The following is a 27,783-nucleotide window of genomic DNA, read 5'->3' as shown; positions in this document are numbered from 1 at the left end:
CGGTATGTCCGCTGGATGATTCAGTTGTTCGCCCGCAGAGGTGTCGCTGCTCTGTTCTCAGCGATGGAGAAAAGCGGCATCCGCGACTGCACATACTCACGGATACTAGAACTGATAGCCGCATGGTTCTGCGTGGAAGACTATGACCCCTCGTAGCGCAGGATCGTCACCAATGGCTCGCCGTGCTTCAGCAGGTCCGTCAAAGCAAGGCATTTCATATCCGCGAGGGCTGCAAAGACATCCTCAGATGGGTCGTGGTCGACAAAGGCATGCAGTGTGGAGGTGTCCTGAGAAGTACATTGTCGAGAGTGAGAGAGGCCAATGCGAAAGTTGGGGTGAGGGCGGCTTTCCCACGATGCATGAGGCGCGGGGGTTCCAAAACGAGGTGGCACGCGGACAGGGCGCCTATGTGGTTATTGTGTTGCTGTCCCGGTTAGGCAAGTGTGAGAGGTCGTTATTGTGCCGCATAACAAAAGACTTTGACGACTGCCCCTGCCTCCGGATTGACAAAAGCTATGGCGAACCCGTGCAGACGGCAGAGCACTCTTCACTCTGACCCCAACTATCACCATGGGCCGTCCCTCGACGGAGTACGACGTCGAGACCCCGACGAGTACACCAACGACATCAACGACCAAGCTGCCTCTGCCAGCTGTACCAACACTCCACTCACAACCGAAACCGGCGACACCATCCATAAAACTCCTCTTCTCATTTCTTACACGACATGACTTGTACTTTCTTGTTTACCCTGCCATTCTCGCGTCTATGGCTTCCGGAGCCATCGCCCCCTTCATGACCCTGGTCATCGGCAATGTCTTCGACGCCTTCGCGAACTTCCCGCTATCCAACGCCACGCAAAGCGACAAGAACACGCTAAGACACGACGTTGGTGTTACTGCCCTCGAGCTCCTCGGTCTTTCGGTCGGGGCGTTGGTGCTGAGCAGCCTTACCTCCAGCTTATGGATATGGACCGGCGAGCGGAACCTGATTGCAGTCAGGAAGCGCGTATACAACGATGTGACGCGGAAAGACCTTGTCTGGTTTGATACACGGACTGGTAAAGATGCAGACGACAATCTCGGTGCGGGTGGCCTCATGGCCAAGTTCACAAGGTATGTTTTCTGACTTTACCATCTGACTGGCACTCATCTCTCCATAGAGAAACGGACGAAGTCCGGGCAGCGACGTCTCTAGCATGTGGGATGCTAATACAGTATCTCATAACAACCCTCGTTTGCCTCGCCTTGGGCTTCTCGCGCTCATGGGCCCTCACACTCGTCATCCTATCTGCCGTTCCCGTGCTCATGGTCATCCAAACAGTATCACAGAACCTCGTGTCGCCACGTCTCAGCGGCGAGCGGGCTCATACTGCGACCGCAGCGACCCTTGTCGATCGCGCAGTCGCCGCTATCGCCACCGTTAAGGCGTTCAACGCGCAGTCGCACGAGGAGCGGAACCTGTCCGTTGTCCTTGACAAGCTCCAGGCTTGCGCCAACGGATGCCTCACCGTCTGGGGCTTCACTGCTACGCTCTCGCACTTCGCGATGATGGCCATGTTCGTGCAGGGCTTCTGGTTCGGTGCCAAGCTCGTCCGCTCTGGTACGATCAGCGCTGGAGACGTCATGGCTGTGTTCTGGGCCTGCCTCATCGCGACCAGCAACCTGCAGATGTGTGTCCCGCAGCTCATCATCATCGCAAAGGGCAAGTTCTCCATGGCTTCCCTCATTAATCTGGCCCAGTCGAGCGTGGAGCCCACTGTTGGGCACTCGGCATCAACGTTGTACACCCCTCTCAAGCCCGCGCGGCATACGAGCACTCTGCGCAAGATCATTCCCGGTACATACAAGGGTGGTCTCGAGCTCTGCGATGTCACCTTCGCGTACCCGTCACGGCCGGACGTTCCCGTCTTACGCGACGTCAACATCTTCATTCCCGCGCAAGAGATGACGTTCATCGTTGGCGCGTCGGGCTCAGGCAAGAGCACTGTCGGGCAGCTCCTCCTCCGGATGTACCACCTGCACTCCGAGCAAGGCATGATCAAGTTCGATGACCACGACCTCGCATACCTTGATATGAGCTGGTCCCGCGAGCAGATCGCTGGCGTGTCGCAAACATGTATCCTCTTCGACATGACGGTGCACGAGAATGTCGCGATGGGCTTGGCGAGCCCCGCAAGCAAGCGTCGCCCGGAGGATGTCTCGCGCGAGGAAGTCGAGGCTGTGTGCCGAGCGGCGCTCATGCACCAGTTTATCAGCGATCTTCCGAACGGCTACGACACCAAGCTCGGCAACGGTGGTGCCAACCTCTCTGGTGGCCAGAAGCAGCGACTTGCTATCGCTCGGGCTCTACTTCGGGACCCTACCATTCTCATTCTCGGTATGTTCGCAACCACGTATCAGGCGAGACGACGCTAACTCTTGTCCACAGACGAGGCGACCTCTGCGCTCGACCCGACTTCCCGCGTCCTGGTCTTCGAAGCTATTAAGAAGTGGCGCGAGAACAAGACGACCATCGTCATCACACATGACCTCTCCCAAATCACCGCAGAGGATTTCGTGTACGTGCTCAAGAACGGTGAAATTGCCGAGCAGGGTTTCCGCTACGATCTAGAAACCGCTCGCGACGAGTTCTCTCGCATGCTCGCGGTTGGCTTTCAGGAGCGGACGGACGAGGACTTGGCCAAGGAGGAGGTTCGGCTCTCGGCCATTCTCGAGCAGACAGATGCTGAGCAGGAGGAGGATCTTGAGGCTGCGGGTGTCACCGCCAAGGACTTGAAGCGCCAGAGCATCTACCGGCCGCTGACGATGAATCACTGGATGTTCGACGTCGTCGCTGATCTCACGAAGCCGTCGGTAACCTCTCCAAACACAGCCGTTACCCCTACTCCAAACCGAACTACCCACCGCATCAGCCGCTTTGTACCTCCCGAAGCTTTCAGCGAGGAGCCTGCGACCCCAGTCTCTCCCTTTTCTCTTCATCGCCGGCAGTCTTTGCACATCGACATACCCTCCCTCGCCTCTCCACCGGCCGCACGCACCATCAGCCGACGATACAGCTTGCAGTTTACGCCAACATCACCGACCTCTACCTCGTCGTTCTTCTCATCTACCCTTGTTGAGGACGAGGACGAGGACGAGAAGAAACTGTTAGAGCACCGCATTTTACACCCGTCTCGCAGCATGTCCACCCTGAACGCCAAGGCACAGGTGCCAAAGCGCGAACGCATCAAGTGGGATCAGGGCAAGCTTATCGAACTCACTGATGTCAAGGTCGAGAAGGCTGGGGAGCTCGCCGAGGAGCCCGCCTCGTCCCAGCCCTCTTTCTGGCGCCTGATGCTCGACGTCTGGCCGACGATGCCCCTCAAGCCGCTCTTCGTCTTCGGCATACTGGTCTGCCTCGTGAGTGGCGCAATGACGCCTGCATTCTCTTTCGTACTCTCGCGGCTGCAGTTCGAGGTGTCGACTGGCGCGACGGACGTCTCCGCCGTGAATTTCTTCGGTGGCCTCTCGCTCGCGATCGCTTTTGGCGACGGCCTACTCATCGGGCTCAAGTATTTCGTTATGGAGTACACGGCAATGGACTGGGTCAACAAAATGCGCAAGACGTGCATCAACCTCGTGCTCGCCCAGGACAAGAAGTGGTTCGACAAGAGCGAGAACAGCCCCGCGCGCCTCGTGCAGATCCTCATCAAGGACGGCGACGATTCGAGGTCTCTCATCGCGACGGTGTTTGCTCAGACGCTCGTTGTCACTGCCATGCTCGGGGTCGGCCTCATCTGGGCACTCGTGGAAGGGTGGCAGCTAACGCTCGTGGGCTTCGCGCTTGCGCCCGTCTTCGGTCTCACGATGGCTGTTCAGACCAACCTTGTCGCGAAGTGTGAGTCTCGCAACAAGCGTGCTCGGGAGGAGGTAGCCAAAGGCTACTACGACGTATGTGCTCTTTCACACCATATTTGTACTAGTTACTCACCGTCTACATTGCAGGCGATCTCTAACGTTCGCGGTATTCGCGCCATGGGCTTCGAGAGCGTCTTCCAAGAGAAGTTCGAGAAGTCTGCGGATCATGCCCTCGCATCCGGTGTGCGAGGAGCCTTCGTCGAGGGCTGCACACATGGTGTTGCAAGCTCTCTCATATACCTCTCTGAGGCTGTTCTGTTCTACGTTGGCGCAGTCTTGGTCGCCAACGGTACATATGAGTATCTGCGCATGGTTCAAGTCCTCAATCTTGTCGTCTTCACTGTGACCATTGGTTCCCAACTCATGTCTTTCAGTGCGTCTTTTTACAGTTCTCGCATTTGCTCTTTACTGACGACCCTATAGCACAACGCACCGCGAAGTCTGTGCAGGCTACACAGGACTTCAACCAACTCCTAAAACTCAACAAGCACACGGACGAGTCGCAAGGCGCTCTACGTCCCCCGGTCGCTGGCGACGTACTCTTCTCCAATGTTTCCTTTGCATACCCCGAACGCTCGGACGTTCCCGTCTTAAAAGATATCTCGTTGTCCCTCGCTGGTGGCGAGTGTGTTGCCATTGTCGGCTCGTCCGGCTCTGGCAAGTCGACCATCGCCGCCCTTCTCCAACGTCTCTACGAGCCTAGTTCCGGCTCCGTTACCATTGGCCACCATCCCATCCACAACACCGACGTCCACTATCTCCGAGACCACGTCGCGGTCGTGAGTCAGCAACCAAATCTGTTCGACGCGACAATCGCCGAGAACATCGCGTACGGCACCCAAGGTCTCTCGAGGGAGCAGATCGAAGCGGCAGCCCGCGCCGCCAACGTCCATGACTTCATCCTCTCGCTGCCAAAAGGCTACGAAACACTGGTCGGCGAGAACGCGGCGCTCATCTCCGGTGGCCAGGCCCAGCGTCTTCAGATCGCTCGCGCACTTGTCCGCCCGAGCAAGATCCTCGTTCTCGACGAGTGCACGTCTGCACTGGACCCGGCGAACCAGGTGGCCGTGATGGAGACTATCCGGCGCGCTAAGGTTGGCCGCACGACCCTCATGGTCACTCATAAGCTGCAGGTCATGCAAATGTGTGATCGCATCCTCGTCATCCACGAAGGTGCTCTCGCGGAGCAGGGCACCTATCACGAACTCATGGAGAAGCGTGGCATCTTTGCTCAACTCGCACACGGTGGCGAGTGGATGGATTAACTACCCTGTATTTGTTTCTAGCCGCACAACTATCTACACGCTCATTTCTAGTTATTTGTATTATTTCGCATACACACCGGAAGTACCAGTATAGCCACTAACACCTTTCGTCTTCGTTGTCATACATTCGCATCGAGTTGACAATTTGTACCTGTAGCTCACCGACATTGTATTGTTTAGTCCACATGTACGCGTGATAATGATTAGTAGAATGATTTCGGAGTCAAACCTAAAAGAGTGCACGTATACGACTGTCCAATCGAGCGAAGTGTTAGCGTGAGGGAGTTCATGAGAGATATTACAGTCCGTGATATTCTATGAATGGTACGTAGGAAAGCACACATGAGATGCAGTAGTCCGTCAATGAGAATACGACAAACGCGCGAGATGATAACCAAGTCCAAACGAGAAGTGAAGAAGTTCCATAAGGTAGCCCGCTAACGTCCCGGCCAATATTCATTAGCCCGCGCGCTCGAGGAGGACGCGGTCAATGGCGGCGTTGATCGCTGCTTTGCGACTCGACAAGTCCATACCAAAATGCTCCTCCAACTGCCGTCGGATCTCGCGTTTGGTCACGCTTGTCAGGTCGGCGTCCTGGAGGATATGCTGAACTGCGCGGTCAATCTCAGCATCTGTGGGCGCTCCAGGCGGAAGGTCGATGTCCTCTGGACTGTGCGATGTCGGCATCTGGACATCAAGGTACGATGTGGCGGGTCGGGATGGCGTTGGCTGGTGCAACACACTCGGCATGTAGCTCATGGACATAGGCGTGTTGCGACCAGACTGGTAACCCGGTGGAGGATGCGCCATGCCAGTTTGTGACGGAGACGGCGAGTACGCGTGAGACATCGCAGGGTCGTAGTATGTCTCGCGGCCGTACATAGACGCAGTCTGCGACTCTGCGTAGCCATCATTCTGGAACTTGGTAGGCGGGACCCACGAGCCGATACTGTGGTTTGACTCCTTATCCCACAACTCGTTCTCCTACAACCAAGGTCAGCCCAACGGCCGTGGCCAGTAGTCAAAGCTACGTACGTAGTCGTTCCAAGATTTCAGTGGTATCGATCTTGGGTCGAACTTGCCTTCGTCCTAGAGAACGCAGTTAACTAACCAAGCCATTTCCAGCTTGCGAAGTGTCAACTTACGTGAACCACCATCTTCTTACCAGCCTCTCCCAAGACAATACGGGTTTGACCCCAGGAGAAGTCATCCATGCGCCAGAAGGAATAGAGCGGTAAGAAGAGTGAGAACACAGGAATACCGAGGATATAAAAGATCATCCATCCGACCATGTCCCATTTGCGGCGCATGATAAACACAAGGGCTTGAAGACCATATACAGCAGCTAGCATGACAATCGATAACGTCGGAATGGTCTTCCCTTCGGCGGCGACGAGAACAATGAGGTAAACGATCTAGCACGGGCTGATTAGCGACATGCATGTTAACCACAAAGATACCACTCACGTATGCGACAGTGACCGGCTGAATGATCGTAGAGATCAAGTCAATCATGACGACAAAGCGCATTGAGAAACAGCAGAAGCCACAGAGCTCGTCGATGAACACCAGCTCCCCCAAGTTGTGAACCGTGGAGTTGATCCAACGCCGACGCTGCGAGAGGAAAACCTTCCAATCGTCGGGAGCAATAGTATATGCGTGAGCGTCCCGGACGAACTGTGTCTTGAAGTGCGAGAAGTGCTTGAGGAGCAAGGTCGTGAGGTAACGATCTTCACCCAGGTGGAGCAAATTCTTCATATGAAGCGTGTCCACACGATTCTCGGAATAGTCCTGGATGAGCTGGTTCGAAATGAGGAGCGGCTTGTGAGTATCAGGCGTCCTCAGACGGTAGAGCGTGAAACAACCGGGCAAACAGCTGACGGAACCGAAGAGAGACTCGAACGCCTTGGCCAAGTGGTGAGAAATGAAGTACTCGTAGACCTGCATCATTGTGATGATCGACTGTTTCGCATTGGCCAGCTCTGTTTCACCGCAGACACCGAGAAGCTTCTTGTCGTGAATCATGCTGTAGATATCGTTAGCTATACGGACTACCACAGAGAACAGAAGTAACGCACGCAGACACCAAGCGGTTCAGAGCCAATGGCGCGACAGTAGTATCGGCATCAACCATGAATAGGTACTCGTAGAAAGTGGGGTTGACACCAATAACGTTCTTGATCTGATGGTACATCTCTAGCTCCAGCGGGTTCATGGGGGTGTTGAAGTGGACCTGTGGAGGTTATTAGCGAAAAGTAACAGCGAGCAATATTCTCAAGCGATGTCATACCTTGTTCAGGAAGTGCATGAGCAGCATCTGCGAGTCACGTTTACCACGGTTACCGGGCCTCGACTTCTCACCGGGCTTGCCGCACTTGACGACAACAATGTACGGCACAACGTGACCACGGGTCTCGTATAGTCCAGAGAAGACCTTGCCCATATTATGCTGCTTCGCACCCTCGCCAAGTGACAAGAAGGAAAGAGGCTCAGCATCAACGTTGGGGTTGGCGCCGAGGACATCCAAGACGATACGCGGCGTGGGCTGATCGTTACCGGCGCCGACCACCATACCGTCGCAGATGATGAAGAGCAGCTTGCGCTTGTCGTCGTACTTGGTCTGAGCGAGCGAGTCGATTGTGCGGCGGAGCGAAGCGTGGCCTTCGGTATAACAAGGAACCTGGCAGATGACGAACTTGTCATGGTCTTCTGGAGCGCGAGCCGAGGTGAAGTTGATGGAGGCAATGAACTTGAAGCCAATGACGCTAACCATCATGATCGACAGAGCGAGTAGGATATACTGCGAGAAGAGACACTGAGGGGAGTTACGGTTGTCGACCCTGCCAATGAGGAACAAGTTCCGTAAGCAAGTCCTCTGCCAATTCAACACATTCGAGGGCAGGTTTAGGTTATCAATCTTCTTCGTGACGTCCTGACCAGCGTTGAACTGGAACACATCGATAACGCTCTGGTCCATAAATTGAGTATCAATGCCAGATGGTGTCTGCTCCCCCTTCGGCGCTGCGACAGCAGGGCCGTTGGCAATGTACGAGGTGAGGTCGTAGATCAGGCCACGGTAAACCGCGACGGAGTGTTGTGCATTAGCCATATTCTTCAGCTCCTTGGAGTCGATACCGACGAAACCAACGCGGTTGTTCCAGCGCATCAAGGTCATACTCTCGAAATACCAGTCAGGTCGAGGGTCAGTGGTCCATGCCCGGAAGTCGTGGTATTGGGCATTCGGGTCGGTGTTGTTACTCGAATCCAGAACGACGTACGGGCTCACAGTGCCACTGACACCGTTGCAAAGAGCGCTGACCTGGACGGGGAAGATGTTGTCCGCCGCAACGCCTCCATAGTTGAGTATCGACTTCTCCGGAACGACGGGAACGATACGCTGATGGGTCGCTGCGATCTGTGTCAGGTCGAAAACTTCGCCACGAATCGAAGTGTAGACGTTGTTCGGGCTGTTTTGGAAGGAGTGTGACTGAAGCTCGCTCGAGCTGAACACGTGTTCCGTGGGGCAGATGAGAGGGCCGATAATCGCGATAATGAAGACAGCAGCTCCGCACATGAGCCAGATGAGCATATTGAGTGCAAGCTTTTCACGCCAGGCCTGCCGGACATCGGGACGTTTCATCCGGCCGACCCATTTAAGGATCGGGTTGGGTACCCACCAGGTGAGGAGCCAGCAAAGTGCGACCCATCGTCGCCGCGCAGAAGTCTCCTTGATAGTCTCGACCGTCTCGCCTTCCTGAATCTCGCCCGCAATCGCTTCTTTGTCCGCTAGACCCTTGTCCGCGGCTTGGAACATATTTCGCGACGGGGCATATGACTCCGTGCCGAAATTGGACTGTGACTCGTCATCTCGATGGCTCGTGAGTGCACTGCGTACATCGTACTCGTCCATCGACTTTTGGTCGTCGTAGTCCTCGTAGCCGCCACCGCGATGGAACGGAGAGGCATTGGAAACAAGTGGCAGCTGCTGATTTGACTGACCAAAGGGATCGTTGTAGCCGCCCTCATAAGGGCCTTCCTGACCAGGGGTGCTGTATGGAGCGTATGGGTCGCTAAGTCCACGAGGGTCAAGGCCAGCTTCAGCTTCAGCTTCACGAAGCTTATTGCGCTTCTGCTCCTCGGTATCCTTTGCCCGCAGATCATCCTCAAGTCGGTGGAAGGCAGCGTGCGATAAGAAGGCCTAAGCGGATATTTTAAGTCATCAAATGCTTCCGGCACGTATAGGATGTACTTACCATAGTCATCCCAAGCACAACATCCTTCTCTTCCAGCCCAAGCGCCGTTCGTGACCGCTCCACCTTTTCCTTAGGCTCGCCCTCGTGTACACCGACCTGCTGCAGGGTGTCCTGATAGCGCTCCAGAAATTCTTGAGGCGTCATCGCCACCTCGAACATGTTGGCACAGCGGCGTGCAACTTCCGACAGACCGAGGCTGCGCACCTGACCCTTGACCGAGCGACCTTCGAGTTGATTGGGCAGCTGCGAGTCGTTGGGGCTAATGCAAAACACATACCACGCCTGCGCTTCCTCCAACGTCTCGAATAGCATGTCGAGCGTCGCGCGGAACTGGCCAGCGATGCAAGGGGCCGCCCCGGGGGCTTCCTCCTCTTCCTTCTCGTCTATCTCGTTCTCCTTCAAGGTCGACATCCGTTTGACCGTATTCTTACGACGGGTGGACGGCGCACGCATGGGCTTCACCGGCTGCTGAGCAGCAATGATAGTCTCCTCGTTCTTCGGATGCATCTGTGTTGCGATTGCCTTAGAGGTGAATAGGCCACGGACGAAGGGGTTGATCGACCCGGAGCCGTCGGTAGCAGGCGTATCGTTGGTGCTGGTGCCACGAAGAAGCTGAACGAAGTCAGGGCTCATTGTATCTTGATTCTTCTCCAGGAAGCCTTCCGCCGAATATGTAACTGGTCCTGTGAAATGGTTGATGGTGAAGGTGGGGAAGCCGGACCTATCCGCGGATCCGACCTTGAACGACGAGTGGTTGCCCCAGCGCTTAGCGAATGCCTCGACCATAGTGTGGTTCGTCTTCCTGGGCATCCGCCGGGCTTGATCGTCCATGATGTGAATGAGGCCACCAGGTCGGTGCTGCAGCAAGCGAATGCACTCGGAGTTGTCGAAGTACGGAACTTGCGGGACAAATCTTGAGATACCCTCGGCATTGTACTCGCTGACGTGACTCTCGAAGAGTCGTTTTTGGATAAAGTTCTGCAGTCGCTCATTAGCGAAGTTGACGCAAAACTGGTCGAGGCCATTGGAACGACTCGTGAGGTTCTGCGGTCCGGGGAGGTCCAGCAAGGCGATGAAACTGGTGAAGTCGTCCTTGTGGAGACGTTGGTTGATGTACTCGTTAAGCCAAGTGAATAGGAGGGAATACAGAGTCACGGCGAGCTCGTCTCGGTTGTCAGCTGCGCCATCCGGATCGAGGAAGACTGTGCAGAGCTCCTTCTTCATCAGCCTCGTCCGGTATGTTAGCGCTGTCTCTAGAGCAGCGGGCTGGACTCCCAAAAACTCCGCAACGATCTCAAGCACGTCCATATTCCGGACGACCGCCGCGTCTTCGTTTCGGTGACGATCGATAGTGAATTCGAGGTTACCGAGGTGAAGGATGGCAGCGACGAGCTGACAGGTCTGAGCGACGTGACGTTTTGAAAAGCCAACATTCTTCAGAGCCATCTTGAGCTGATCAAAGCGCGTCGCATCCTCATCGCGGCCTTGGGTCGGCCTGCCCGGAAGTGTACGCTGGGCGAGATAGCGGTATGTCGCTTTCTCGTTCAGATGCATATGCTGCCGCTCCTCGGGGGATGCACCGGCCATAAGGTAGTAGAATATGTGGAAGTTGCGTTCTCCGGAGGGCACTGAGGCCACGCGGCCACGCTCCAGGTAGTAGTCGATGGTCTTGACACCACATAGCCGCCCACGTTCGGTAAATTGCAACTCAGTGTACTTGCCAAAGCGTGAGGCATTGAGATTGAAGAGCGTGCGAGCGCTACCAAACGACTCGAGGACAAATTCGGCAGCGGGGAGCTGGTGTGCGAGCTTTGAGCCCTTCTTCCCAGGATTGTTAACGCTCAGATCCAGCAGAGTCTTGATAGCAAGGCGACGGTTCTCCGACTTCCCACTGCCCGTCTCTCCGCTGAAATTCGATGAGCCGGACGATAACAGAAGAGCACAGGAAGTAATCAGACCTTAGAAGGATGCATTGATCCTGGGCTGTGCGACGCATGTGGTAGTAGGCATTGTTTGCCAGCTGAAAAATATGCGGTGGAAGAAGGACTTTCGAGGGGGTTGTGTCGCGGTACTCGGCAGCATACTTCTGGAGGACAGAATCGGAATTACTTGGGACGTATTTGTGTGGATTGACGGCGACAAGACCAGAAGTGCCGACATTGGTATAAATGGTGTCGGCCATAAACCGTTCGCGGATACATGATACGACGATGTCGTCCGAGACGGAGGGAAGGGTCGCAAGATCGGTGACAGCTTCCAACTGCTGGTGCATGCCCAGCGTGGACTGCCGGCTCATGTTGGGCAGGGCAGGTAACGAAGATGTATAAGTAAAAGGAGAGGCGAGGAAGAAAAAGGGCAATTGTTGCCGCCTTGAGGGACGGCGTGGATGTCTGGTACAAACTGAAGCACGGCGAAGAAACAGCCTTGGTCTCGATGCTGACTAAGCATCATTCGGGAATCTCTATCCAGAATACCATACAAGGCGTTGTCCTTTCTATTTGTGCCAGCTAAGGTCTTATCCCACAGGGCTTGTCTATCCGGTTCACGGGTAACACGACCGTGGCCCTCCTAACTCCTTTCGAGCTGCTTCCACTACAAGCCTTTTGCTGCTAAAACCGCAGCACACTTCGCGGACGTGCGCGTGTCGGAGATCCTGACGGCTAGTGTAACATCTACCAGCTTTCCTCTTCGCAATGGCCGCCACGAACAAGATCCTGATTCAGGAGTTCTACATCTTATTCCAAGCTGCGCAGTCTGGTCTGCCAACCTCCTCGTTTTTTTTTTCATTCGCTTGGTTCTGAGGAGACGCCGGCTGTCAACTAGACTTGCTCGCACGCCTGGCAATCCTGAAGGCTAAGGGAGCTCCATCACAAGACGCAGTAAATGCCTTGGCTCTGGAGATCGCGAAACTGCGCAAGGATTTGAGCGACGCCACAGTATATTTGCCCTCGTATGACCAACGGCAGTACGAGCAGGTGCAGAAAATTATCGACCGCTTGCTTGCCATTCTAACCCGCCTTGCCCAGAGTCTGAAATCACTAGAGCAATCTCTGGATGACCTGCGGTCCGTCTCCGCAGGCAAGCCCAAGTTTTCTTTCAAGCGAAAGGTCCCAAAACCTGCTGTATCTTCCAGTGTTTCTGTTGCGGCCAACACTACCGATTTACTTGCGCCGCAGCCGTCGAAACAATCGAATTCCGTTGTTCTCGCAGCCTGTTCTCGTCAGCACCTCACATGGTCGTCAGTCCCCTCTGTGGCGGCACTAGCAACGGACCTCAGCATCTCGGACTTAGACCATTGTATCGTCGACCTGCTCCAGAATTCCGCGTCTGTTTCCATCCCGACCATCACGGCAGTTCACATGAGAAACGTGAAAAATTCGATTCTCATCCTGCCGCCTGTGCAAGGCAGTGCGATGGTTCACGACATAAGCAACTGTATCTTGGCATTAGGCTGCCACCAGGTTTGTGAGAATATGTTTCCACTCTTAACATGCGCGTATTGACTCGGCAATAGTTCCGCATGCATACATCAACGCAGGTTGACGTTTATCTACTCATTGAGTCAAATCCTATCATCGAACATTGTACGAAGCTTCGCTTTGCTCCGTATCCGACCTCCCTGGTTGGAGAGGATCGGCTGGCGGTGAGGTTACCTGTCTCTGCTTTAACCCTCGTGGTTCACTTACAGCGTCCAGACTCCTGAAAAAATTCCTGCTGTGCAAGATTTTTCCCACATCAGGGCGACGCCCTCTCCCAACTGGTCCCCCCTCACTAGCGAGGAACGCTTGCGGCCGGAAGACTGGATCGACCTCACTGCGCCTGAGACGGAAAGCGTGGATCAGATACTTCTGCAGCGATTCTTTGTTCGGCCGCCACCGTAACTCCTTGTCTTACGGCTTCTGTTGGATTTATTCTGCATGTATCGCAACTAGACTAACAGACAAGAAAACCGACGCTGCTGTCGCTTTGTGCACCGCCTGCAGGGACCCGCAAAGTGGGCCACTATTACGATACCGGATCTCGATCGTGCGTGGGACTGCGAGATCTGATCGCGTACTGAGTGCCGAGTTCCGATCTTTCATGACGGAGGCACCTTGGCACGCCTCGCGAACGTAAACACGAATTGCTGTGCGAGTAGAGACCGGAATGGTTCTTCGAAAAGCTCAAAGACAGCCGGGCTCGGGCACTCCTTCCCGCTGTCTTCCACTACATATACCCTCGTCTCTTGTTCGTGAGCTGGTATCTATTTTGTACCCTTTATTCTCTTCTTGAAGACGAGAATACCATGGCTGACCTCGGTCTTGAATTCTGCTGTGGACTTTGCTGTAAGCCCCCTCGGTTTATCTGTTACCCTCGCCTCCGGATGATGACAGAGCTGCAGGTATTTGCTGCACTCAGACTATGCAGCAGTGGTGCTTTTTCGGTGCGTGTGCATTGTTCTCGGGCCCCTTCGCTGCTCTCACACCTCTTCCGTTCAGTCAAGTGTTGCAAACCGAGAATGAGCGACGAGGAGTTTGAGGATGCTGCAGCTGTCCACGAGCGGCGGGCAGAGTCGATGAACTTTGCCGCACGCAATCCAAGCAATGCGGAGCTCAAGGATCTCGGTACTAGTGGTGATGGGGACCCCGGGGCGGTGGTAAATACCCAGCCGAAAACGTCGCGGTCGATGGACCTGGAACAGAATGCTGCTACAAACACATCTTCCACGCAAAGGCCACGTTGAGGAACCGAAGACAGACAACGAAAACGAACACTCTTTTGCATACTACACTCACTTCCCTCCACACTGTCGCTCAGGTCAGCGAAGCAGTCCGGTAGCGTCAATACTCTATATGTGCATGTGTATGATTCCCAGAGATATATCCAAGCGGGTAGGAGGCCTGGATCTTTTGTCTGTCAAAGTTGAGGCTTGGCAATTAGAGGCGACGAGCTCACACGCGCAAAGCTCAGTCCACATGGGCTGAAAATTGCGGCTCACCTGTGTAGTGGGAACGTGGGTGCTCACGAATGCTCGTTAAGTTCGTTGAGTTAGTGGAGGAATATGTGGCATAGAGCGGGACCACTGTAAGGTCCTTGTGGTTGCCAAGGACGAGCCTTCCCTTCTGTGCCGGTCCTTGTGAATCGTGCTTCACCTGCATCCTGGATCTGCTTCCGGCGTCTGTGTGATGGGCCGCACGGTTGACGGACGACCTGCGACCACATCAATCTCTCCAGCACTGGCTCTCTCCCCGCTTTGCTGTCCCTGACCTCACCAGAATCTTAATCCTGCATTGGACGAGAGCCGTGTAGCTCTGCACAAACTTTTGGCCGATTGTCTCTGGACCATTTGGGGCAGAGACTCGACAGGACGCCAGCTTCCCGCGACTCGCGTTACCTCGCTCTTGACCAGACGGGATGACCTCCGTAGGGTCAAGCCACACAGGCATCGGAGTACATCGACGAAAGACTAGTCGAGATGAGGATGATAACGTGCTGGTCTTTCCTGCCGATGACCAGTCTACTCCAAGTGTATCGCTCGCTCCACCACCCAAGGGCAATAGAGTTGATGCTCGCACAAACGGTCCTGGCGACGAGCACGATGCGTCCGGTTCGCATTTGACCAGCTTCAAAGCAGAGGCTGTACCGCAGGCAAACGGGGGTGAACACGGAGGCTGGGGTGCACGGGCGCACTCTGCAGGCTCGCGGAGTCGCGTCACTTCGGTGCCAGCGGTGCCTTCGCCGCTGAACGGTCAGTTCCCTGCGCAACGTTCTCCGCCGTCCAAACCGCCTTCCGCAGGCCCATACCGCACGTCGTTTGCCCTGCCGCGAGCATCGACCACGAATGGCGCGTTTCCTCATGGCCATGCCTCAAACGGTCATGGCAGGCACCAAGCTCCCGCAATGCGCCAATCGTTCTCACTCCCCGTTCACTCATCGCACTCTCGTGCTCGATCAGTCTCTGGGCCATTTACTCCCTCCTCCCCTTCTCCTCTCGCGGCGTCATTCTCCATCTCTCAATCAGCGTCATACCCGCCTACACAAGGCTCTGACGGCAACGGTCTAGTGCGTTTTCCAGAACACACGGGGCACTTGGACTCGGACCCTGTACCTAGCTCCCTGTCCAGGAAAGGTCCGTTTAGCTGGGGAGACGATGTTTCACCTTTACCTGCACCGAACATACAATCACATACCCGCAGACATTCGCGTCTCCATTCGCGCAATCTCTCAATATTCTTTCCTCGGCCGGGCTCCCTTCCTTCCACGGCGATAGATGAGGACGGCAATAATGAAGTAGAAGCGGACGCATCGTATTTGGGAGACGATGGAGTACTTATTCCCTTGGTAACCTCACCTAGTCCTGAACAGCACACATTCCGACAAGGCTTCACCTTCGGCGCGAAGCCGCCGCCGGACGCTGATTCCAACGGCTTTACACCACTACCTCCCGCAGGACCTGCCCGACGAGGGCATCACCATAAGCACTCGCTCTCTCATAACTTCTTCTCGTTCCTAGAGCCTGGTGGCGTGCCCGGAGATCTACGGAGTCAGCCGACACCAACACCTCTCAGCCCCTGGAACCCGATCTCGCCATTTCCATTCCAGACGAGCACAAGTAGCAGCTCGCTGGACCGTATCTCGCCTGTGGAAGGCACGAACGGGATTGGCCTGGGCGTCCACACGGCTGAGAAACCTCCCATCGCACCCGTACACGCAGTGCCAGAGATCGATCTACTAGCCACGATTGCTGCTGTCGGACAGTTTATTCTGGGGGCAACCCTTTGGGTTGTCGGCCAGCAGATTGGTTCATTGTCCTGCACGGGACTAGGCTACTGGGTCGTGTTCGATGCGTTCGGCGTTGGTCTTGCACATGTGCTCCCTGGGTATCTCGCGCGGGCAGAAACCCGAGCAGGAATGCGGAGACCTTACGGGTATGTCGACCCAATGAGTGTTCGTTAGAGAGACTGACGTCGTTCATTAGGAATGCGCGAATCGAGACGCTCATGACATATGCGCAATCTGTATACTTGCTTTTCGCGTCTGTGTATGTGTGCAAGGAGACATTGGAGCACCTGCTGCTTGCATCCGGAGAGGGCCATCATCATCATCACGGTGACGAACTCTCTTCTGTTATCGGGTCAGTACTGGATTTTTACTTGCCTGCCGTACGTGCTCATCACTCATGGTTTTCTCAGGATTGAGTTTCCACCATTACTGCTATCTATCGCCTTATTATCGCTTATCTGTACTGCTGTAATGTTCAACAGCCAAGCAAAACTCGTTAGTGGTGCGTACTCAGTGACCGTAGCTGAAGACAGACCGTTGACGTCGACTGAGCAGCTACCGGCAACTACGTCCCTCCTTTGTACAACCTACTGCCGTTCCGGCTGCGACTGAGCATTTCATCCAAAACCGCATACCCTTCCCTTATCGCAAACCTGCTGTCCAACCCGTACACCCTCGCGCCTATCCTCTTCTGTTCGTCCATCCTCTGCGCTCTTGCTATACTTCCGCCGTACGTGTTACTACATTGATCACCTTCAATCCGGGCTAACCAATGGGCATACAGTCGTAAACACGGATCCTTCGACTTGCTGCTAGCAGGAGTCGAGACCGTGGTAACCTTCGCTCTGGCCTACCCTGCAGCGGTAGCGCTGGGTGCTGTCCTCTTGCAGACAGCCCCGTCGCGCGGCTTACCAGGGGGAAGAATGGAGGCGTTTTTACGGGCGATGCGGGAGGTGTGTATTCCCACTCCTTCTCGTCGCAGGACCACTTATATCTCTACCGCACAGATCGAGCGACATTCAAACGTCCTCCACCTCCCCGCACCACACTTCTGGCAGCTCACGCCGCACTTATCGCGGCCTTCGTACATTCCGTCGCTCGTAAAGTGGGACGGACCGGCTCAGTCTCTCGTCGTCACGCTCGAGCTGCACGTCCCACGCGATCTCACGGACGACGACCTGCTAAAACTTACGGCTTGGGCGTCCGAGCGCTGCAAGACCGCGCTGCGCTATGGCTCTCGCGAGGGCGGGGGTGAGGGCGAGGCGGACGTCACAATTGGCGTAGTACGTGGCTGATTCGTGGGGCGACCCACAATCTTTACCTGGTGCAATTTTCTACTTTTCGGGAGTCCAGAGGTAGATTTAGTTGGATTTCCGTTTCGTGATTCCTTCGTTTCATCCATTTCGCATTCACGGCACATCATCCTACATACCTTAGTTTCCTTCACGTCAATCACATCGTACAGTATTTCAAAACAAAGTAATCAATGGCAGGATGCAGGAAGGATGTACAGACGCGAGCAGCCTGACGAGACTATTTTTTGCCGACACCTTTGCCCTTGGCCTTGCCCTTCCCAAAGGACTTGCCCTCAAAGCCGGGCCGGCCCTTGTCTTTTGACTTGACACCCTTAGCCTTGTCCTTCCTCCGTTCGTTGCGCGTAGCGATATTGTCCGTCCTTTTCTTCTGCTTCGCAGCCATAGATGCCGTAAGCTGCTCCTTCCGCTCGTCCCTGCATACCCGGTGAGTGTTCCTTGATCATCACGCAAGACAAGACAGACATACCAGGCCTTCTTACTCTTCTGCTTTTGCTTCTCCATGCGCTTCGCCGCCTTCTTGAGCCGCGATTCGTCGTCGTGCACCTTGATACCTTCCATACGGGCCTCCGCCTTCTCCCATTTCTCCTTCTCTTGAATTTCTTTCCGCTTTTCCTCGGGCACCTTCCCGAGCTTCTCCTTGCGTGCGGCGAGCTGGGATAGTGCTTGCGTCGGGTTCGAGGAGGTCTTAACATGCGTGTGAGACTTCTTGCTTGTGCCAGAGATGGCATAGCTGACATTGGCGAAGCCGGATGGTGGCTGCTTTGAGCTTGATGCCGACGATTGATCAGGAACAAGCAGCTGCGTCTAAAGCAGTTTCGTAAGTATCTCAAAATATAGTGGCGCTCGGGCAGCTAGACATACTTTTGTGTGTGGACCTTTGACCTTCTGCTGATCCTTCTCTCTGCCCTTCTTCGCCTTCGCCTCCTGCTCACGCTTTATCTTCTCCTTCGTCTCTTTCCTCCTCCGCTCTCTCAGCTCAGCCCTTTGTTTTCTCCTCTCTTCCAGCAGCTCATCTCTGCTTCCAGCCTCCCCCTCCAGACGATTCCCTCGCCGAAGAGCAGCCATCTTCGAGTGAAGCCTCTCCCGGAGCTGTTGGATGCCACCTGAGGCTGACATTGGCACGAGGGGAACGTCGTGTACTACGGCGTCCCCATCGTCGGAATCGTCGACAGCCAGTGATTGGTCTAGTTGCATACCATCTGAGTCGCCGTCTGAGTCTACCACGGCAGCCTTCTGCTTGCCCTTGCGAATGCTTGAACCTCCTGCTTCCTGCTCTTTCTGTAGCGCGTTCTCCTGCTGTATCTCAAGGAGAGTCTTATTATTAGCAGGATCAAGCTATCAGTATTTGTGCAGTTTTTGAGCCTGAGTCCCTCGAATATTGAAATGAAAACGCACCTTGTCCCTCTTTGCTTTCTTGGATGCCTCTTTTATAGCCTGCTTAGGAGCCTTTTGCTTCTTGCTATTCTTTTGAAACTTGGAGGCTATCTTCTCGAATAGTTAAGCAATGCGACTCAAAAAACTTAGCCAGTGCATGCTGTACTAACCTGCTCCTCGGAGAGGTCTTGCACTAGATAGTATTTGGCAGGGATGAGGCTTAGCAGAGCCTCGAACGTGCCATTGTGCGCTTCCAAAGAAGTCTGTAGTATGCTCGTCTCCGTCGGCATCCTCAGAACGCGTGAAGGAGGGGTATGCAGGATCTAGAATATTGCCAGTGCGTGCGGCTTCAAGCTCGAAGTGAAAACGCAGTCAGTCGTGACGCGTAACGCGTGACGTGATGAGCATCACGCCTCATTACTGTGTGCGAGGCGCGCGTCCGCACGCTGTATTGGACTCCCATCCACCTCCGGCCACCACTCTTTATCAGACCTCGCCGCCGCACATAGAAAATATGGCTGACATGGATGTTGATGTCCCCGACGAGATTGAGCCCAAGGTCAAGGGAAAGGCCGGCGAGGACAGCAAGGGCGGCAAGAAGCGATTCGAGGTCAAGAAGGTACGTACGCTCCCAGCCACGGTTATCAAGAGATCTCACAGTCTGTTCGGTGTTAGTGGAACGCTGTAGCGTTATGGGCATGGGGTACGTGTTTGCGCTCCCAAATGTCGACCTGGTATCTTACATTATGCTCCAGATATCGTCGTCGACAACTGCGCCATCTGCAGGAATCACATCATGGACCTCTGTAAGCCTTTTGCTGATCCTAGGTTGGATCTAGCTGACGCTTTTATGAAGGTATTGAGTGCCAAGCGAACCAGGTATCCGCCACTAACGACGAGTGTAATGCCGCATGGGGGATTTGTAATGTATGTCCTAGTCACACGATGCTCCCAATATCCTCGAATCCTGACCATACATCGACTAACAAAGCACGCCTTTCACTTCCATTGCATCTCTCGATGGCTCAAAACCCGTAACGTATGTCCTCTGGACAATCGGGAGTGGGAGCTGCAGAAGTACGTCTATCCGATCAATGTCCATTCAGCTATATCCTGACGCCGCCATACAGATACGGCCGATAGACCTTGTCTCGTTTGTTTTGCATGTTGTATGATATCCGATTCCGGTCTGATTACAATTAACACGGCGCTTCACATGACTGTCGCTCATCACCGGACGTCTACGCATACACCTCAATTCTGCGATGCAGGCAGTGAGATTGTATTCCGAATGATCTCAAGAAATATGAGATATTAGGATGCATGCGGTAATGTACAATAAATCGTTGAGGGCTGCATCTCGAAAGCAAGAATCGATAGCATGACGCCTTGCACAGCAACAGACGAAAAATGAGGACTGGGTCAAGAATACATTACACCCCAGACCGCTCAAGAAGAATGAACGTGACCTGCGAACATGTCAGGACCGACTACTATAGCACAATAATCATAGCTCTCGCCTGTATAACATAAATCAGTCGCTTTCCTCGGGACGTGCAAATTGTGGACTCTCGAAACTGCTTGTGCTGGTTGCACTAAGAGGTGGCGGGGCAAGGTTCCTCGAGCCCAGGTAGGACGACCCAGAGCTCACCGCTGCCACCTGCGCAAACGACAGCTTCGCGAGCTTGAGCCTGCCAGGCTTCGCTGACCTCTCCCCGCCGCCTTCCGGCGTATGCAGCGTGCCGGTGCCGGGGCTGTCTCTGAGGCTGTCGACCGTCGACGGGCGCGGGGAGAGCGCGCCCTGCACCGTCAAGGAGCGCTTCCGCGCCGGCCTCGGCGGCGTCTCGAGGGCCCGAGCCTTGCCCTTGCCCTTGCCCTTCCTGCCCGGCCCTGCGTCGTCGCCGGCGGTGACGGTGCTCGTGATCGTCGTCATGGCCATGGACATCGGGACGCGCTGGGTTGGGTAGCCTGACGAAGCCTGCCGAAGGCTTATCTCGGCCGGAACACGCGACGGGTAGGCGGTGTCGGGCATGTATTGAGGTGGCGAGGGTACCGCAAAGCCAGATTCCGACCCATAGTACTCTGTGTCGTCGAGCTCGCCCGCGAGAGGGGATCGGGCGCGAGCGTGGGTGAGGTACGATGAGGGAGACTCTGGCCGCCTGGGACGCCGCAGGCTGCCGCTCTGGAGACTCCGCTTCAGTAGGGAGTCTGCTGACGCATAACTAGAAAGTGTGCGAGGGGGAACGTTAAGCGATGCGCAGTTTGACCTGGCGGCGGCGTCGACAGCTGCAACAGGCTTCGCGGGGAAGTCGTAGTCGTCAAAGTTGGTGCCAGTCGGACTGACGAGCCCGTTCAGCTTGCTCGGGCTCGTGGTGCTGCTCCAATGCCAGCCAGACTCCCACTGCACGCCCGAGTCTGGGGGGAGGCTGCGGCGATGTTTGCGGGGATTGGTGAAATCTGCTTCCCAGCCTTCCCACTCGCGCTCGCTCCCGCTGTCCTCAGCACTCTCCTGGTCGCTGTCACTTTCGAGCAAGCCATTCCACCCGTCGTTCGGCTGGCGGCCCCGACGTCGCCCCTGCTTCGGCTGGTGGCTCTCGCTTTCTGGTACGCCGCTATTCTCGTGGATATCGGCACCGAACATCGCCAGTTCCATCGCACGACCGACATCTCCCAGACCGGCTCGACGTGCTTTGCGAACGACCTCCATTCGCCATTCTGGATACTGGACTCCGGTCGGCTTAGGTTTATCCGGGGAGAGACTCCGAGGCGGAGAAAATGTCTCCGGCGAGCTAGGTGGTGTTTCTCCTGATGAGACGGAAGCAAAGGAAATGGGTGAGTATGAGCGCCTTCGAGAGCGATTCGTGGCTGGTGTAGGGAAGAAGCTAGACGGTGCGGAGTGGCTATCTCTATGTAGTATTCTCAACAGGTTGTCGTATGCTTATCAGCAGTTCAGCACCGTTGCCACAATTCTAGAGGGCAGACTCACCAGTCTCGTCATGCACCTGTATGGCGAACACCATCGTGTCGCCGTCTTCTGCGATTGTCTCGTCTTCTTCCACATACGTGCTGACCACCTTACGAGGCTCCTCACCGGCAGTGGCATCTCGTGATCCCCGCCTGAACCATGCCGCGGAACGCTGTTCGTAGCGGAATCTCACGCATATAATACGCTTGTCAGTGATCCCGACGCGCGACGCGTCAATCGAGTTCTTGCGAATTTCTCTGATGTAGTCCGCACCACGCAATGACACCATTGAAGACAAAGGTATCGAGTGCAACAGGGTCGAGTCCTATGGAGGAACCTATGTTAGAGCTTATATCTAAAAGACAGCATATCGTACCTTGCGTTCTTTGCAGACTTGGAAGTGTCCCTCACGAACGATAACCCAACGCTCCTGCCATGGAGACACCTTCAGCCTCCGCTTCTTGGCAATTTTGTCCCTCTCCTGATCCGCCACCTCCAAGACCTTACCCAGCCTCTCCCCCACGCCGCTACCACTGCCGAAGTCGTCGAGGAGGCGCAGGACCCAAGCGTGAACCTCTAAGTACGGCCTGACATAGTCTTCAACCAGAGCGCGTGGCAAGCTGACAAGGAATGGATGTGCATGCAGCTCAAGCAGCTCATGAGGATGCGTCGGATACCATGCGAGTTTGTAGTGGTCTTCGAGGATCTGACCGGTCGAGAAGACGAGCAGGACGTAGTACGACGGGTCCGAGGACGTCGAGGCCGAGGTTGCCTTGGGGATGAGACTCTTGTTCGGCGAGTCCGCCGTGGCAGGCCTGGGGACGTATTTATACTTGTCAGATAACAGAGGGTCTGAGAGGTCGATCAGCGGATCGGCGTCGTCCGTGTGCATGTCGTGCGCGTCCTCTTCTAGGACTTGCTCGTCATCGCTGATCTCTTCGCGCGTCGCAAACGTGATGGGCGACATCCGACGACGACGGTGGGTATATCGTTGGCGGGGTATAGGGGGTATCGGGGTGAACAATGAAGGAAGACATTTTGCGAGCAGCCAGGATTTGACCTCAGATATCCTCCAGGATGTATGCAGGTGGGTACTAAGCCATTGGTCTGTCGGCACTTTTGGAAGAATAAACTGAGGGTATTTCGACACCCAAAACGTGTTTTACGCACCAAATCTGCAGGCGACGGGGATGAAGTAGCCTTGACCAGCTTGTTCCATGGCAAGGCCGCCCAGGACGAGGCTCAGGCTGGGCTTGCCGGTCCGATCAGCGCCAGCGTCGCCTCAGGCGCCTGCACGTGGCCGCCACGAAGGACGGCATCGCAATAACTGTTCCTGCTATACACCGACAACCGTCTGTATGCCCAAGTCCACGGGCCTCAATGCTCGTCTGCTGCTGACCTTTCATCACATTCTATCTGAAAAAAAGAAAGCCTTCATACGCAAGGAGGCACGCGAGCTGGGATTGTACGGAATTTGCAAAATCGGCTACCCAGGCGTGCTTGCCGTTGAAGGGAAGGAGGAAAACGTGAGCACGTATGCGTACGGAATTAAGGTACAGTCATGTCTGTAATTGGTTTATGCTTTCATGGTCGTGGCTAATTATAAAGGCCTATAGTCGCTGAGATGGGCCTCCTGCACACTTGCAGACCACTCAACGGGGCTCGCTGACGTCGATTTGAGGATGCACAAGACGCTCTCCGAGTTCATATCATTTACAGGGCCAGGGGTGGTCCTGGTAGAGAAGATGAACGAGGTTGGAACACTCATGCGGCAGACTGGCCTGGAAGACTGGTGGCGACGGGCCATGGGGTACTCGAAATGAGACCTCTGCGGCCTTCCGACAGCCTCGCACCGCTGGAGATCTGCCGTGGACTGTCAGCCGAGGTGACGATGTCGCCTCCTGCGTTGGCCCCTTTGGTGTTCAGAGATGCGAGACTGCATTGTTTATAATTTTTCAGAAGCAACAAAGTAGAGGAACAGTCCGGCTTTACCTTGGCAGCTGTGGATTCGGGTGTGCTCAACCTCTCCCTCTAGACCAACTGAAGTCGAGATTGCTGCAGGGCAACCCGCGAGCCCGTTTGCACAGGACTTCGGCCATATATTATTACATACCTTAAAGGCAAATAAGGGCCCGGCGTCATTGCCCGAGCCAATATGTCCTTTGCTGAGGTTAACCTGAGACCGATGAGATTAAATGAACTGCCGAAGGCGGTACTGAAATTTTTGGCCTGCAATCGCAGAGTACGCCCTTCCGCTTGGATGCCTGAGCACACGGCGATACCATCACCGTACTATCCGGAGCGAAAGACAGGCTCAAAGCTGTGTTCGGATCTACAGCGCGACCAACAGAACTCAGTAGTTTCTTACTTACTGCACATGGATTGCCCACGCGCCCATCAAGTGTTGTCGAATCGTATTACTAATTCTCCGAGCTCACGTACGGCCCCCGACCTAGACACTTCGGGGCGGTGATCGCCAGGAGTGCATGAGTATGGGGATGCGAGCGACGATCAGTGCAAAACGCATAAATTCACGTAAGGTTTGCGCTCCACGATCCTTCTAGCCTTGTTAGGCGGAGGTCTAACCCACGTCGTGCTCCGCCAGTTGTGTCAAGTCTATCAAACTCTTCAAAATTAATTGGGGATTTCTTGCAGCAAGTGCTCGAAAAGGACTTGTCGGGCTATGACGGACGCCACGAAGTGCGTCTTTCAAATTCAGCGTGTTCCCGAAATTTTTGCTAGCCGAAGAACGCGGTGCTGAGCTTCCCGGAAGTACTTTTGCGACAGCATCCGTGTCCATCTTCTTCACGCACGAAGCGGGTGCGCACTGCCTGGCGGCCAAACCCAAACCATCCTCCCTGCATGGACGCATCTCGCGCACGTTTGACGGGTACTACTCCAAAGTCTAAAAAATACAAGGACTGCTAGCTTCCGATGGACATTCTGTGTAGGTTCAGACTATGCAAAGCGGTGTTCTCGGGGCCGCTCTGTCCACGCAGGGCGCTTGCGGGCTCCAGACCACTCAGCCCCCGCCCGCTGGCAACGCGCGAGACAAGCTTTTTCGCCCTTCGCACGCGTCGAAGGCCTGTGTCGCGCCGGAAGGGCAGGTCCCCGTTCTCACTGCTCATCAGTGCCTTGATTCAAAGTGAAACGCACCTGCCTGGGGCTACCCACTCCCCAGGCATGTGTACCCCTGTCGGCGAATCACTCACACTTTTTAGCCGCTCACCCCGCCGTCCTGCCTTTATACTTCGCGGCGTGCGGATATCAGGAAGACGGATTTCTCTTCGCCCACGACCGCAACAGCCAGATGCGCGTACGCCGCGGAGTCTAGTGCCCACTTCACTTCTGATCTGGGCCCCCCTCTCTTATCGCCATACCCTCGCCATACCCACTGCATTAATCCCTATATCGTATCCGTAGTATTACTCCGTCTCTGTCTCTAGGCCGTCTGTGCACCACTCCCCACCATGCAGATCCCCATCTCGCAAATGTACGTCTTCCTCGCATCCCTGGATCGCCGCGGCGCGGACTTGTGCAACTGACAGCTGACAGATATCTCGATAACTACTTTCACCTCGTCGGCATCGGTGCGTCCCTGCAGCCCTGCATTCCTCGCCAAGACTGCGTGGACTAACAAAATTGTACTCGCCAGCGATACTGTATTACGACCATACCCTTACTTTCGGCGACGAATACACATACGTATGGACCACCCCGCGAAGTGGCGCATCGATGCTCTTCATGCTCAACCGTTACTTCGCATTCTTCTCTGTAAGTGATTTCATCTTGGTCTAGCGTGTCCCCTCTGAAGGGAAGCTTATAAATACGCGTGCTAGAATATTGCAATGACCATCGCGAAATTTGTTCGCTTTCACTCCGTAGAGGTAGGTTGGGCAGGTGTATTCGAGACCTGGTCGTGCTAATTGGCCTCCAGAGGTTGGTAAAACATTCTATCGCGTCCCTGCCGTGGTTTCTTACGGTGCCTCGGGCGTAGCTGCGAACATTATTCCACATACCGACTAGCCAGCCTCATCGGCGCACAAATCATAGTCGGAAGTAAGTCTTCCTTATTAACTTGCCCGTCCCGGCACTGACTAGTGTCGACAGTAATCCAAGCCCTACGGACTTTCGCGTTGTACGGACGAAAGAAACGGATAGGGATACTCATGATCGTCGTCGCCGTTATCCTGGCGGCAGTCGCTATTGTGAGAATGCCTTCTCGCACTGTCAGAGGGCTGTGGCACTGACGTGAGCATGTATGACAGTGGTGCGCGATAGGGCCTACGCCGGATGTGTCCCTTGAGATAGGGTGCACCATCGCTTCGCCGCGGCATACGTGAGTATCCCCAACTTTGGTCCTGGGGCCCTGGACTAACGAGCTTGTCTGACAGGTCCATCCGTCTGTATTACTCGCTTTGCCTCATATGGCTCATTGCTGATCCGTCCGAAACAGGATATGCTGTCGCATGGGAAGCGCTCTTCATCTGGGACTCTTTCATCTTCTCGCTTACGATACTGAAGACGTACAAAGAGCGCTTTCGATACGCCGCCGTTGCGCGGGGAAACGACTTGCTGTCGCTGATTGTGCGAGACGGTGCGTGCCGTGACATGTTTTCGGGCCTGAAGCGAGCTGACAAACGACGTGACAGGCGCAATATATTTTGCGTATGTACCTAGGTCATGTGGAGCAGGACCTAGTAACTGACAGACCGACAGCATCATGGCCTGTGCGCAGTGTGCCAACAGCCTAACATACTATGTACGTCTCCTCGTTCCATCCCACAACCCAGACCTTACCTTACCTGACACCCCAACTAGTTCTGTCCAGTACGCATTCCCCCCTCTTTACCCGGCTCCCGCACCGCTGACAGACCGCACAGCCCGCCCTGATAGGCACGCTCTGCACATTCGCGAGCGCGATCTCCGTGAGCATGATGTCACGACTCATGCTCAACCTGCGGCGCACCGCGCCGTCGGGCCACGCCACGACGGCCACGACACCGCCGGGCTACATGATGACGAGTGACTTCGGGTTCGTGGTAGCCGCAGAAACGGAGACGGAGACAGAGGAGGAGCTGAAGAGCATGGCTCCCAGCCTCTGGGGCGCGCTCGAGAGCGGGCTGTACGATACGAGTAGCAGCAGCCGCAAGGGCAAGGCACGCGCCGTGAGCAAGTGAAATCTCGCTGGGCGTGCGTCCGAAAGTGAATAAGGGAGCGTACGCATTGTTGCGATCGTCGTGAGGTGGTCGAGACACAACCCATGATTGCGCAGGATTGCGCCTTGCGCGGCGTCCGTCGAGAATCGGCGGAAGTATATGTGTGGGATCGATCGTGGCACCGAAGAGGCGTCGATCGTCGAAACCTACTAAACGCATGATTTCGAGTATAATGTCCCCCCGAGGGCAGGTAAATGGTTGCTACATGTCTAGCGTCGCAGAGGCTCTCAGTTAAAAGTAGATTGAACTTCATATCACCGAATGTGACAACACAGGGCGACGGCCTTGATTAATTACTCGCGAACAGACCGTATTCGGAGGTGGGGCGAAGTGCGGGTCGACAGTGGGAGTTTCTGGGTCAGGGCCCGAACGGGAGCTGTACTTATGGCCCACGAAACTCGACCGGAAGATCTAGCAAGCAGAGCGCCGGAAATTGCACAGCTGCTCTCGAGATATGCGAGTCTGATTTAAGATGTGGCGTAGTTTGCGACTGGCCGGCGGTGCGGGATCTGAAGTCGTGGTCCATGTGACGTCATGCGCTTTCGAATTCCAGCACCCACCTGTACTCTTTCGCGCGTGACCCTGAGTGAACTTCCCCTAATACGCAACACTGACCCATCGCTGTGAGAAGTGGTTTGAATATTTCAAGAGGAAAACTCCCGCATAAACGATGTAAATATCATATCTTTGAAGGGGAAAGCCACTGATCTTCCTGTCTTAGGCACGACAT

At 55.1% G+C, this 27,783-nt stretch overlaps 10 protein-coding genes across 10 annotated transcripts; 6 read left to right on the top strand and 4 right to left on the bottom strand.

Moving 5' to 3' along the window:
• The first annotated feature begins 564 nt into the window (after nucleotides 1–564).
• Nucleotides 565–5,342, top strand: PHACADRAFT_253850 (uncharacterized protein). Its single transcript, XM_007394409.1, has 5 exons — nucleotides 565–1,115; nucleotides 1,163–2,379; nucleotides 2,431–3,932; nucleotides 3,987–4,272; nucleotides 4,323–5,342. Exons 1-5 carry the CDS (start codon nucleotides 571–573, stop codon nucleotides 5,162–5,164), a joined length of 4,392 nt encoding a protein of 1,463 aa, XP_007394471.1. The 5' UTR covers nucleotides 565–570; the 3' UTR covers nucleotides 5,165–5,342.
• Nucleotides 5,324–11,696, bottom strand: PHACADRAFT_253847 (glycosyltransferase family 2 protein). The gene is made up of 8 exons (XM_007394408.1): nucleotides 11,376–11,696; nucleotides 9,418–11,323; nucleotides 7,455–9,362; nucleotides 7,243–7,397; nucleotides 6,632–7,190; nucleotides 6,310–6,579; nucleotides 6,200–6,253; nucleotides 5,324–6,148 (listed from the first exon to the last, which is right to left on the bottom strand). The coding sequence occupies exons 1-8, from the start codon at nucleotides 11,687–11,689 to the stop codon at nucleotides 5,624–5,626; spliced, it is 5,691 nt and encodes a 1,896-aa protein (XP_007394470.1). The 5' UTR covers nucleotides 11,690–11,696; the 3' UTR covers nucleotides 5,324–5,623.
• Nucleotides 11,697–12,005: 309 nt separating this feature from the next.
• Nucleotides 12,006–13,389, top strand: PHACADRAFT_172285 (uncharacterized protein). The gene is made up of 5 exons (XM_007394407.1): nucleotides 12,006–12,174; nucleotides 12,241–12,392; nucleotides 12,444–12,878; nucleotides 12,932–13,060; nucleotides 13,113–13,389. The coding sequence occupies exons 1-5, from the start codon at nucleotides 12,111–12,113 to the stop codon at nucleotides 13,296–13,298; spliced, it is 966 nt and encodes a 321-aa protein (XP_007394469.1). The 5' UTR covers nucleotides 12,006–12,110; the 3' UTR covers nucleotides 13,299–13,389.
• Nucleotides 13,390–13,628: 239 nt separating this feature from the next.
• On the top strand, nucleotides 13,629–14,196 carry PHACADRAFT_253842 (uncharacterized protein). The gene is made up of 3 exons (XM_007394406.1): nucleotides 13,629–13,742; nucleotides 13,799–13,840; nucleotides 13,896–14,196. Exons 1-3 carry the CDS (start codon nucleotides 13,703–13,705, stop codon nucleotides 14,138–14,140), a joined length of 327 nt encoding a protein of 108 aa, XP_007394468.1. The 5' UTR covers nucleotides 13,629–13,702; the 3' UTR covers nucleotides 14,141–14,196.
• A 312-nt stretch (nucleotides 14,197–14,508) lies between these two features.
• PHACADRAFT_207827 (uncharacterized protein) lies at nucleotides 14,509–18,310 on the top strand. The gene is made up of 6 exons (XM_007394405.1): nucleotides 14,509–16,325; nucleotides 16,376–16,531; nucleotides 16,590–16,681; nucleotides 16,735–16,909; nucleotides 16,964–17,132; nucleotides 17,187–18,310. The coding sequence occupies exons 1-6, from the start codon at nucleotides 14,812–14,814 to the stop codon at nucleotides 17,472–17,474; spliced, it is 2,394 nt and encodes a 797-aa protein (XP_007394467.1). The 5' UTR covers nucleotides 14,509–14,811; the 3' UTR covers nucleotides 17,475–18,310.
• A 1,024-nt stretch (nucleotides 18,311–19,334) lies between these two features.
• Nucleotides 19,335–20,120, top strand: PHACADRAFT_253837 (uncharacterized protein). The gene is made up of 6 exons (XM_007394404.1): nucleotides 19,335–19,488; nucleotides 19,545–19,572; nucleotides 19,625–19,675; nucleotides 19,726–19,796; nucleotides 19,861–19,946; nucleotides 20,000–20,120. The coding sequence occupies exons 1-6, from the start codon at nucleotides 19,384–19,386 to the stop codon at nucleotides 20,010–20,012; spliced, it is 354 nt and encodes a 117-aa protein (XP_007394466.1). The 5' UTR covers nucleotides 19,335–19,383; the 3' UTR covers nucleotides 20,013–20,120.
• A 74-nt stretch (nucleotides 20,121–20,194) lies between these two features.
• Nucleotides 20,195–21,832, bottom strand: PHACADRAFT_172279 (uncharacterized protein). Its single transcript, XM_007394403.1, has 2 exons — nucleotides 20,390–21,832; nucleotides 20,195–20,338 (listed from the first exon to the last, which is right to left on the bottom strand). Exon 1 carries the CDS (start codon nucleotides 21,574–21,576, stop codon nucleotides 20,404–20,406), a length of 1,173 nt encoding a protein of 390 aa, XP_007394465.1. The 5' UTR covers nucleotides 21,577–21,832; the 3' UTR covers nucleotides 20,195–20,338; nucleotides 20,390–20,403.
• A 12-nt stretch (nucleotides 21,833–21,844) lies between these two features.
• Nucleotides 21,845–22,957, bottom strand: PHACADRAFT_253835 (uncharacterized protein). Its single transcript, XM_007394402.1, has one exon. The coding sequence runs from the start codon at nucleotides 22,799–22,801 to the stop codon at nucleotides 22,190–22,192; it is 612 nt and encodes a 203-aa protein (XP_007394464.1). The 5' UTR covers nucleotides 22,802–22,957; the 3' UTR covers nucleotides 21,845–22,189.
• Nucleotides 22,958–23,239: 282 nt separating this feature from the next.
• On the bottom strand, nucleotides 23,240–23,890 carry PHACADRAFT_253834 (uncharacterized protein). The gene is made up of 3 exons (XM_007394401.1): nucleotides 23,827–23,890; nucleotides 23,449–23,770; nucleotides 23,240–23,385 (listed from the first exon to the last, which is right to left on the bottom strand). Exons 2-3 carry the CDS (start codon nucleotides 23,639–23,641, stop codon nucleotides 23,321–23,323), a joined length of 258 nt encoding a protein of 85 aa, XP_007394463.1. The 5' UTR covers nucleotides 23,642–23,770; nucleotides 23,827–23,890; the 3' UTR covers nucleotides 23,240–23,320.
• A 1,273-nt stretch (nucleotides 23,891–25,163) lies between these two features.
• PHACADRAFT_253831 (uncharacterized protein) lies at nucleotides 25,164–27,353 on the top strand. The gene is made up of 12 exons (XM_007394400.1): nucleotides 25,164–25,424; nucleotides 25,490–25,608; nucleotides 25,674–25,721; nucleotides 25,830–25,893; nucleotides 25,945–26,042; nucleotides 26,103–26,173; nucleotides 26,229–26,236; nucleotides 26,291–26,431; nucleotides 26,487–26,502; nucleotides 26,554–26,596; nucleotides 26,656–26,664; nucleotides 26,718–27,353. Exons 3-12 carry the CDS (start codon nucleotides 25,683–25,685, stop codon nucleotides 27,012–27,014), a joined length of 786 nt encoding a protein of 261 aa, XP_007394462.1. The 5' UTR covers nucleotides 25,164–25,424; nucleotides 25,490–25,608; nucleotides 25,674–25,682; the 3' UTR covers nucleotides 27,015–27,353.
• The last annotated feature ends 430 nt before the right edge of the window (nucleotides 27,354–27,783 follow it).

The sequence above is a fragment of the Phanerochaete carnosa genome (assembly GCF_000300595.1).
Source record: "Phanerochaete carnosa HHB-10118-sp unplaced genomic scaffold PHACAscaffold_4, whole genome shotgun sequence".
NCBI classification, from domain to species: Eukaryota; Fungi; Basidiomycota; class Agaricomycetes; order Polyporales; family Phanerochaetaceae; genus Phanerochaete; species Phanerochaete carnosa.
The sequence above is the reverse complement of the archived record's forward strand: the minus strand, read 5'-3'. Positions and strand labels throughout refer to the sequence as shown.